The sequence below is a fragment of the Lactuca saligna genome, chromosome 4 (assembly GCF_052625555.1).
Source record: "Lactuca saligna cultivar CGN05327 chromosome 4, ASM5262555v1, whole genome shotgun sequence".
NCBI classification, from domain to species: Eukaryota; Viridiplantae; Streptophyta; class Magnoliopsida; order Asterales; family Asteraceae; genus Lactuca; species Lactuca saligna.
In genome coordinates, this window is record NC_136420.1 from 197,086,651 (window position 1) to 197,097,828 (window position 11,178).

The window sequence follows — 11,178 nt, forward strand, 5'->3', positions numbered from 1 at the left end:
AAATTTATGTTAATTATCTAGGTACCAACATTACTTTTTCTGAGGACTACTATGAGTTTTCTAATGTTTCTCCACAAGATCTATTTTTAGATAGGAAATTAGATGATGACACATTAATGGATCTTAACAAAAATAAGCTTAGGGAGAATGAAAATATAATTTCTACTTAGGGAGCTGATAAGAAGTTGACAAAAGAAAATAATATTGAGGACAAGGATCATTGATATGTGTATATTTAGTTCATATTAAGTGTAGATTTTTATTCATTTATTAGCTAAATTATTGCATTTCATGGACAAAAGGTACTTAAAAGTGTTTGAATTATGTTTTCAGTCCAAAAGTGAAGCTCGGAAGCAAAAGGAAGCAGGAGAAGCGGTTAGGAGCTCGGGAATTGAACAAAGAAGAAAAACACCAAAAACAACACCTACTTGGCGAGTAGGGTCGACTACTCGGCGAGTCAAAGTGAAGATTCGAGAAGATAACGACTCGAAAACCCAAATACTTATCACATAAGGAGATTGTGAGAAGGACTCGACGAGTCGGTACCTGACTCGACGAGTCGGTGCGTGTATATAAAGATAACTTCTCAGATCGATAAAAAAACTTTGGGGAACGATTCTGGAGACTTTAGCTGTGACTAAGAGGTCAGAAAAACCCTAAAAGACGAAGATACAAGCTAGAATCCAATTCCGAAGGAGATTTGAGGCAAATTTCATCATTCTACTTAATCTTTTGTTTTCCATTATGGCTAGACAATTAGAATTCGTTTGTTTACTGTTATTTACTTCAATCATGAGCTAAAACTCTTAAACTTCTGTTTGGGGATACAAAATTGAGACTATGGTTTGATTATTGGTAGGATTAATTCAATGTTGGTGATTTTTGTTATTTTAGCTTGCTAAAGAACCTTGTGTGTGAATGATAATTAATTTTCTGTTAATAGGAAGGTAATTAAATAGCATGAACATCATTTGATTATCAATCTCATATGCTATGTGACCACTTTGTTATATGTCTAGGATTAATGAACATGAAACTAGAATTAATAAGAAAATTAAGTAAATTCATGTGTGAGCTTGTGTGATGACCATCAACAAGAAGTTAATTAAAAGTCAAATTAGTTACCTATTGTAAGTCTAAATTAACCCGAATAATTAATCTATTGAATTGAATTAAATTAGACAACTGATCACTGTTTGAGTTAGTTTATTCGCGAAGGATTAGAGTAGTGAATACAAATCTAGTCACTTGAATCGGTAACCAACAAAAGAGTTAATCCATAGCACTATTACCTTGAAATCAACCATAGGATCAATTGACTTGAACTAAACAGAAGTTCCTTCCCATTATTGAATCTAGTTAATTCTTTGTTTCTCTAGTTTTTAGATTAAGTATTAGTTAGTAAGTTTCTAGTCTTGTAAAACTAGAGAAAACCTTCTACTTATTAATTAATTTAGATAGAATTAGTTTTTAGTTTTAATTTGCCGTTCCCTGTGTTCGATACCCTACTTATTTGACTATACCACAATTGATAGGTCCACTTCCTTTGTGTGTTTATTTTACAACTAAACGTAGGTTTAAAACTAAGTGAGTTTTCACACATCAAGTTTTTGGCGCCGTTGCCAGGGAACGGTTCTAAAATTAACATTAAATTCTAATTCAATCGATCCTTTGTGTGGGATCTATCTTACACAAAGTTAATTACAAGGTAATTTATTAAGTAGTATAAGTTTCAATAAAAATCCGTTTTTTTAGTAACTAGAAATTTTTTTTTGCCGAGTGCACTCGGCGAGTACATCGCTGTTTGCAGTTTTAATTTTTTATTTTATTTTTGTTCTTTTTACATGTTTTTTTGTTTGTTTACAGTTGTTTCATGACCCGAGGATCGGATACACCTCTGGTCCCTCCTCTTGAAGACCCAGAATCCGCACTAAGGAGGAGCAAAGGAAAAACCGTTGGAGAATCCGCTTGTTCAAGGAACTCACCACTTAAAAACCTCAAGTCCGTTTTCAGCAAGAAGAGGAGCAGTAAATCAGGAGCATCCAGTACCTCTTTGACAATCGAAGATCCAATTCAAGAAGACACCGAGTACGAGACCGAGGAAGAAGAACCCATATACGAGCACGAATCTGAGTTTGAAGACGATTTAGCTACCGCTATGGCTAATATCGATGAAGTCCCCATGGGGGAATGGAAGAAGAGGATGCGCGATGACACCGGCCCAGGACTTGTGCAGCCCGCAATTCCTGCAACAACTACTTTCGAGCTAAAGGGCCATATTCTTGCTCAACTCAAGGAGATTCCTTTTTATGGGAAAGAACACGAAGACGCCTGCAAGCACTTGGATGAAGTAAATGATGTGGTTGACTACTTCAATGTACCAAATGTGCCTCGTGAGACCCAACTACTTCGCATGCTTCCAGTCACATTCAAGGGTGCTGCGAAGGATTGGCTCAAGTCACTTCCTCCCGGGTTGGTCATTACATGAGCCAAGATGAAAGAAGAATTCATAGACCACTTTTGCCCGCCGTCCAAGATAGCTAAGTTAAAGAAAGCCATCGCCAACTTCGAGCAACAACCCGGAGAATCTCTTTATGAAGCTTGGGAAAGGTACAAAGGTTTTCTTAGAAGTTGCCCACACCATGACCTTAATAGCCAACAAGAGGTCTCCATTTTCTATGATGGAGTCAATATCACCACAAGGCAATTGATCGATTCACAAGGCCCGCTCACCAGAAAGCCGCCTCCAGTAATCAAGGAGTTAATTGAGGAATTATCTAAGCATTCTAGAGAATACCACAATTCGAGAAATGAAGTAAGTCGAGGAGCAGTGAACTCGGTAAATGATAGCATGGCAGCGGTAATAGCTAAGCTCGATAGTCTAGATAGAAGGATGACAAAAATGGATCAAATAATCCATGCTATTCGAGTTGGATGCGAGAAATGTAGAGGGACCCACCTCACAAAGGAGTGTGATTTGGACGAGAATGGAAACAAGACGGCTCAAGTGTTTTACTCAAGTGGCGATAAATACGACGAGAATTGGCGGAAACCGAAGAAGGACTGGCTCCCATACAACGAATATAAGAAGGTTAAGGAGGAGAAATACAAGCAGAAGGAAAGGGGATTCTATCAAAAGGAAGAGCTAGTAATGGAAAAGAAAGCCGATTTAGAAGAAATGCTCACTAGATTCATATCCGCATCCGAAAAGAGACACAATGATCACGATGTTGCAATGCACGAGACTAGAAACATGATAAGGAATCAGTAGGCATCCATTCTCAACATTGAGAAACAGCTGGGACAACTTGCACATCAAGTGAACGAAAGAAGATCGGGTCAACTTCCAAGTAACACCGAAAATAATCCACGAATGGAGAATGTGAGTATGGTTACTTCCAGCTGTGAAGAAATTTTCACACAGGCACAGAGGGTCTCCAATAGAAAGACAGAGAAGACAGAAGAGTCGGCTCCAACTAAACTCGACCAGACTCGCCGAGTCCCTCAAATGGACTCGACAAGTCCATGCGTAAATGATAAAACTGTCATCCCCTTAAAGCCATATAATCCCCCTCTGCCATTCCCAATCAAATCCATGCCTATTGAAAAAGTTGCATCTTTTAGAGTTTTTATGGAGCATGTTATAGCCTTACATGTTAACTTACCGTTTGTGGAAACGATGCTTCAAACGCCCAAGTACTTCAACTTACTAAAAGGTCTCTTTGCTGCTAGGAAAGACTTGGTTGAAGTTGCGGAAATAATGTTGAGTGAGTTACCCGAAAAGAAGGGCGATCTGGGGAGTATCATAATTCCGTGCCAATTTGGAAATGCACTTGTCACTCAAGCATTGACTGATTCGGGTGCAAGCATAAACCTGATGCCTCTCTCTTTCTTCAAGAAACTGAATTTACCGGAGCCAAGGCCGGTGAACATGAAGATCCATTTGGCCGACAAGACGACAATTCATCTAAGAGGCGTTTACGAGGATCTTCTCATTAAAGTTGACAAGTTCATCTTTCCAGTAGACTTTGTGGTGCTTGATATCAAAGAAGACCCCGAAGTTCCGATTATTTTGGGGAGGTCATTTTTAAACACCGCATGTGCCTTAATTGATGTATGTGAGTCTAAACTAGCATTAAGGGTAGGAGACGAGTCAGCGGTATTTAGAGCTTTACCAGAAGCCGAGCAAGAAGAGAAAGGGAAAGATCGGTTGAGATGATGAGATACTACAAAAAGAACTTGTACTTTTGCAAGAAAAAGATCCAAGCAAGTTTTTGCTACTTTCTGGAGAGGATGGAGATGTCAACGAGGACTTGAAGAGATACAAAAGCTACTGGAAGGAGCTAACTCGAAAAACACAGAAGAAATGGTGAAATACGATCCGACTCGCCGAGTCACTTTATGGGACTCGATGAGTCCAGTCGAAATTACCAACAACTTGGACAACTTAGATCTGCTTGTTGCTAATCCTCTGCATATTATGGACTTGGATATTTTTCATGATTCTTTAGAAGAACAAACAACAGAAGGAGAAATGGATACGGAAGTTCAACACGTCCATATAGCATGTCTTGATGTTCCGCTTGAAGATGGGGTAAGCACAGAAAAAGATGAGAAGGCAATGGATAGGAGAGTGGAGGCTGATCAACCATTCATTACCAAACCTAGAGCACTAACTTTCAGAAAACATGAAGTAATTAAGTTTAAGGAAAAGGAAATGCACTAGAAGGTGAAAAAGAATGGGGTGAAGCAGAAAAAGAGGAGAAGAGAAGCCCAAGCAGCTGAGGATGATGATGTAAAAAAGAAGAAAGAGGAATTACAACGGGCGTACAAAAAGAAGTTCACGCTTACAAGACAAAGTACAAACCACAAAAGATTAGGCGTGCATTTCCGATGCTGGAAGATGACAAGACGTAGACGGGAAGGAGTCCAGCTAACGACTCCTTAAAAAGAAGCGCTTGGCGGGAGGCAACCCGTTATTTAGAGTTTGCTTTCTTTTACCTTTTTAGTTTTGTTTGATTTTTTTTCTCTCGTTTTTAGAATTTTAATCTTCCAATTCGTCGGACATGTCTGCTTGAGAGTGCGTATGGACTAAGTGTGGGGTGAAAAACATTTTATTTTCTAAATAAATGGCAAGATTTCAGAAGAAGGATAAAAATCACGACCAGACTCGCCGAGTCCGAGACTGACTCGACGAGTCGGTTTTATTTACAGAAAAAAATAACAATAATTTTTACAACCGGTAATTAGGGTTTTAACCCTAATGAAATTAGTTTTTTTTTTTTTCACAACCCACTCGCCGTGCGCCTCCCTCCCAACTTTCTCTTTCAAGCATTCATCATCTTCTTCAATTGTTCTTCAAGTTTTCAATTTCTATCACGAAAGGTAACTAATTTCTTCCTATTTTCTGTTAAAAGCATGGTTTTTAGATGATCTAGGGTAGTAATTTCATATAATACCCGATTTTGAAGTATAGTGAATTTCTAGGGTTTTGATTTTTCATAAATTATGTTGTTTTGGATGATTATTCTTGCCCTAATACCTTATAGAAACATCCATGGACAAAACCCTTGAGTTAATTTTGAGATTTAGAGGTTGAATTTTGACAGACTCGCCGACTGACTCGCACAGTCATTGCGACTCGCCGAGTCGTTCATGGACTCGACGAGTCGAGTCGGGGACACATATGTGACTTATTTTAATGATTTTCTGTGTTTTTCTAGGTTTTGTGTCTTTGTTTTGCAGGAGAATGTTTCGCAAGGGACAAAGTTCTAGTGGACGCCAAGGAGATTTTCCTTGGTTAAATTTCCCTCAAATCGAATCCGCTTCTACCATGACGAGATGGAAGAAGAAATTAGCTGACGTCAGGAAGAAAGAAATTTATGTGCCCAACAGAATTGATTGGGGTTGGTTGCAAAGTGTGCGTTATGAAGAGGAGTTGGCTCATTATCTTTTAAAGGAGTTTACTTACGAGGGGGAGATGATGGTTTGCGATGGGTGGAGCCGGGTCTTCCGTATTCAAGAGCCGGTGTACCGGGAGCTTTGCCTGGAATTTTTCTCCACGATATCTTTTCGTGGGGGAGATGACTGCTATCACCCGACGAGTGTCAATTTTTGTCTTGGGGGCGAGTTTCATCAGTGCTCTGTGGTTGATCTCGCTTGTCGGATGGGTATTTATGACCGGTCATTGGTCTCGACCGCTATTTTCCGTGCATTTGTGGAACGCTCTCATAAGGTGTTCCCCGATGGAGTGACGAGCACGAGTTGGTGGAATACGATTACCAACAAAGTGTACATTCCGAAGTCAGCACAGGAGGGAAGCATTCGGTCGCCTACACACCGCCTTATTCATCGCCTTATTTCCACCACTATTAACCAAAGAAAAGATGATGACAAGGTTTCTAACCTTGATGTCTTTTACTTATGGAGCATTATCACACCCGACACTTTCTGTAATATTCCTTGGTGTTTGGCTTCATATTTGGCTGAGGGTGTGGTCAAAGACCGCAAGACATCGAAGATTAATGGTGGTATGTTTGTCACACGGCTCGCCAACTCGTTTGGGTTGATGACCCGTGGCGCATGGAATTTGATGACTATGATTCCTACCCCTCCATTCAATCCTATTCTTTTTAGGAGGGCTAGGATCATTGAGGACTATGGTGGTGGTCATTATGCTATCCCGCATGATGATCCTGTTGTTGGTCCCGAGGCACCGGGAAGGAGGGTCCGATCGAGGCGAGAGCGAGATGTAGAGGAGGAGCCGCTGGTGATTCCGGTAGACAATGATGAAGTACCAATGGATTAGTACAATGTTGAGATGAGGCAGTTGCAAGATCAAATGGCGCGGGGTATCAACTTTAGCAATCAATCCCACATTCAATTATTTGACCACTTCAACATTCCGCATATCGATGGTGGTAACTTCCCGTATATTCCCCTGTAGGATGACGTGATCAATGCGAGGAGCGGCGCGAGTGGAAGTGGAGCGGCTCCAGATCATGACGATGATGAGGAGGATTAGTTTCTTTGTGTTTTTATTAAACAATTTTTATTTTTGTTCTTATTTGATGTGTTTGGAAATTGTTAAGACTTTTACTGTTTTGCTTGATGTTTGATTGCCTTGATGATTTTCAGAATTGGATTAGGAGTGCTTGCATAGAAGGGTTTAAAGTTGTAGAGAAAAGAGAGTTATAACGAGTGAAAGAGAGTCAAGAAAGGGAAGCGTTAGAGTCAAAGTGTCGAGTCCGGTCCCTAGGGACATGAGCAATTGAGTCTAGAAGTGAGGAGGAATTTAGAAGATTTATTAGAGGTTGGAACAATTGCAGAATACCATTTTTTTTCGTCCAGCGGCCTACTCGTCGAGTGCACTAAACTGACTCGACGAGTCGCCTTGTATTCGCACAAATTCGAAGATGTCCGCGCTTATACTTGATGAGTCGCATATATGAATCGACGAGTCATTCATTTTTATACCAAAAGGACTGCTAAATTGATGCTGCTGAGTGTACCACTTGACCACTTATTCCTCCATATCGATTCTTGAAGATCTTACATTGTTTTCCCTGCATATTTGGAGCTGCCACATGAGATTTTGATGCCCAAATCATGGATGAGCTGTTCCCATGGCTAAAGTCAAGTGAAGTTGGAGCTGGAAAAAAGAGTATCAACCTATCGACTGCTACCCCAGGGGAGTTTGTTCCAATTCTCTCTATATTTGCATTTTTATTTTTGCATAGTATGTAATGAGGGCATTGCATAAAATAAGTGTGGGGTAGGGGGTTGGTCACACATATTAGAAAATTTAGAATCTTAATTTAAATCTTAATTTAGGCTAATTTTTTAAAAAAATTGTTGCATACCAAAAATATTACTTAGGGACTTAATTTAGAAAATTTTGGTAAAACCAAATTAGGATTCCATGTTAGAATTGTGTTGATAATTGCATGAAGACCCAAATGTTTAGTTGAGCCTATATACATTCTAGTGCATTTGTGGCTTCCTTATTCCAGTGAAATCATGGGACAAAAACACGACCTCGCTCAACCCGAGGGATGCAATATGTTTAGCATCGTGTACCAGAAATGTATCCAGGAAATTTTTTATCGTTAGCTAATAAAGGTTGAGGTTGAGCGCCCCTGCTTAAGCATGTAGGGTTTTGAGTGAAAAAAGAGAGGTATATGTAAAAAAAAAGAGAGAATTGCAAGATATGTTGTAAGAATTTTGGAGCAAATAAAGTGAAGATCAAAAGATCAAAATTCCAAGAAATTCAAAAAGTTGAAGATACCAAAAATCAAACAATAAAAGTGGTGAATTCAAAGAGATCAAAGATCAAATTATCAAGGAAGTGAAGAATCCAAAAAGAGCTCCATAGTGGTATCATAAATTGTAATTCTAGATTATGTATGCTTGGGTTGCTCAACTAAAAATACCTTGAGGGTAACAGGTTTTCTGCGGATGGATTCGGAGGGATGCATAAAATGAGCATAGTTCAGGGTGAGTGGGCGAATGTTTATGAGGATTGTGAGTATTTTGAGTATGGGGGGTTATTAGGAAAATTTTAGACACAAATGTACGCGTTGCGGTCTTGGCATAATGGCTGGGTTAGATTGGAGTTATCGTATGTGATTCTAATGTTTAAAAATTCAGTTTTGCTTGGGGGCAAGCAAAAGTCAAGTGTGGAGTATTTTGATATGTGCATATTTAGTTCATATTAAGTGTAGATTTTTATTCATTTATTAGCTAAATTATTGCATTTCATGGACAAAAGGTACTTAAAAGTGCTTGAATTATGTTTTCAGTCCAAAAGTGAAGCTCGGAAGCAAAAGGAAGCAGGAGAAGCGGTTAGGAGCTCGGGAATTGAACAAAGAAGAAAAACACCAAAAACAACACCTACTCGGCGAGTCAAAGTGAAGATTCGAGAAGATAACGACTCGGAAACCCAGATACTTATCGCATACGGGGATTGTGAGAAGGACTCGACGAGTCGTTGCGTGTATATAAAGATAACTTCTCAGATCGATAAAAAAACTTTGGGGAACGATTCTGGAGAGTTTAGCTGCGATTAAGAGGCCAGAAAAACCCTAGAAGACGAAGATACAAGCTAGAATCCAATTCCGAAGTAGATTTGAGGCAAATTTCATCGTTCTACTTAATCTTTTGTTTTCCATTATGGTTAGACAATTAGAATTCATTTGTTTGCTATTATTTACTTCAATCATGAGCTAAAACTCTTAAACTTTTGTTTGGGGATACAAAATTGAGACTATGGTTTGATTATTGGTAGGATTAATTCAATGTTGGTGATTTTTTTTTTATTTTAGATTGCTAAAGAACCTTGTGTGTGAATGGTAATTAATTTTCTGTTAAATGGAAGGTAATTAAATAGCATGAACATCGTTTGATTATCAACCTCATATGCTATGTGACCACTTTGTTATATGTCTAGGATTAATGAACATGAAACTAGAATTAATAAGAAAATTAAGTAAATTCATGTGTGAGCTTGTGTGATGACCATCAACAAGAAGTTAATTAAAAGCCAAATTAGTTAACTATTGTAAGTATAAATTAACCCGAATAATTAATCTAGTGAATTGAATAAAATTAGACAACTGATCACTGTTTGACTGAGTTTATTCACTAATTATTAGTGTAGTGAATGCGAATCTAGTCACTTGAATCGGTAACCAACAAAAGAGTTAATCCATAGCACTATTACCTTGAAATCAACCATAGGATCAATTGACTTGAACTAAACCGAAGTTCCTTCCCATTATTGAATCTAGTTAATTCTTTGTTTCTCTAGTTTTTAGATTAAGTATTAGTTAGTAAGTTTCTAGTCTTGTAAAACTAGAGAAAACCCTTTACTTATTAATTAATTTAGATAGAATTAGTTTTTAGTTTTAATTTTCGTTCCCTGTGTTCGATACCCTACTTATTTGACTATACCACAATTGATAGGTCCACTGCCTTTGTGTGTTTATTTTACAACTAAAAGTAGGTTTAAAACTAAGTGAGTTTTCACACATCAAGTTTTTAGCACCGTTGCCGGGGAACGGTTCTAAAATTAACATTAAATTCTAATTCAATCGATCCTTTGTGTGGGATTTATCTTAGACAAAGTTAATTACAAGGTAATTTATTAAGTAGTATAAGTTTCAATAAAAATCCATTTTTTTAGTAACTAGATTTTTTTTTGCCTTGGAGTCGCCGAGTGCACTCGTGTAGACTTGACGAGTACATCGCTATTTGCAGTTTTAATTTTTTATTTTATTTTGTTCTTTTTATGCGTTTTTTTTTGTTTGTTTACAGTTGTTTCATGACCCGAGGATCTGATACACCTCTGGTCCCTCCTCTTGAAGACCCGAAATCCGCACTAAGGAGGAGCAAAGGCAAAACCGTTGGAGAATCCGCTTCTTTAAGGAACTCACCACTTAAACCTCAAGTCCGTTTTCAGCAAGAAGAGGAGCAGCAAATCAGGAGCATCCAGTACCTCTTTGACAATCGAAGATCCAATTCAAGAAGACACTGAGTACGAGACCGAGGAAGAATAAGAACCCACATACGCGCACAAATCCGAGTTTGAAGACAATTTAGCTACCGCTATGGCTAATATCGATGAAGTCCCCATGGGGGAATGGAAGAAGAGGATGCGCAATGACACTGGCCCGGGACTTGTGCAGCCCGCAATTCCTGCAACAGCTACTTTCGAGCTAAAGGGCGAGTAGGTTGGGAGTGAGAAAACCCTACTTTCGAGCTAAAGAGGATGCGCGAGGACCCCAACTCGGCGAGTAGGTACGGAGTGAGAAAACCCTAATTTTTGGGGTTCGTGTCTTATTTAAAGAAGGTTAATCCTTTATTTCCACCACCCTTTTCACCTTAATACCCTGTGAGTCACCCTAATCGTGTGTATTTGCTTGTGTGTGTGAGAGAGAGAGAGAAGCTAACTATGGGTGTTCTAGTGCATATTTGGAAGAGGATTGAAGTGTATCAATCCTTGGAAAGAGAAGAGGCTTTAGGATCAAGTGTTTTTCTGTGCTAGCTTCAGTTTGAAGGTAAAAAGCTACCACCTTGAGCATTACTTTTGATAGATCTTCTTCTAGGGAGTTTTAGAGATTTTCCCCTTAGCTTGTGGTTCTTGATTTACTGGAGCTTGTCATGGAGTTACTACTTGAA

At 38.8% G+C, this 11,178-nt stretch overlaps 1 protein-coding gene and 1 non-coding gene across 2 annotated transcripts; one reads left to right on the forward strand and one right to left on the reverse strand.

Annotated features, from left to right (window-relative positions):
* Positions 1–2,542: 2,542 nt before the first annotated feature.
* LOC145044603 (small nucleolar RNA R71) lies at positions 2,543–2,649 on the reverse strand. Its single transcript, XR_013681552.1, has one exon. It is a non-coding gene; the product is annotated as a small nucleolar RNA R71 (small nucleolar RNA).
* Positions 2,650–3,595: 946 nt separating this feature from the next.
* LOC145040417 (uncharacterized) lies at positions 3,596–4,219 on the forward strand. Its single transcript, XM_078988349.1, has one exon. It carries the CDS (start codon positions 3,596–3,598, stop codon positions 4,217–4,219), a length of 624 nt encoding a protein of 207 aa, XP_078844475.1.
* Positions 4,220–11,178: the final 6,959 nt, after the last annotated feature.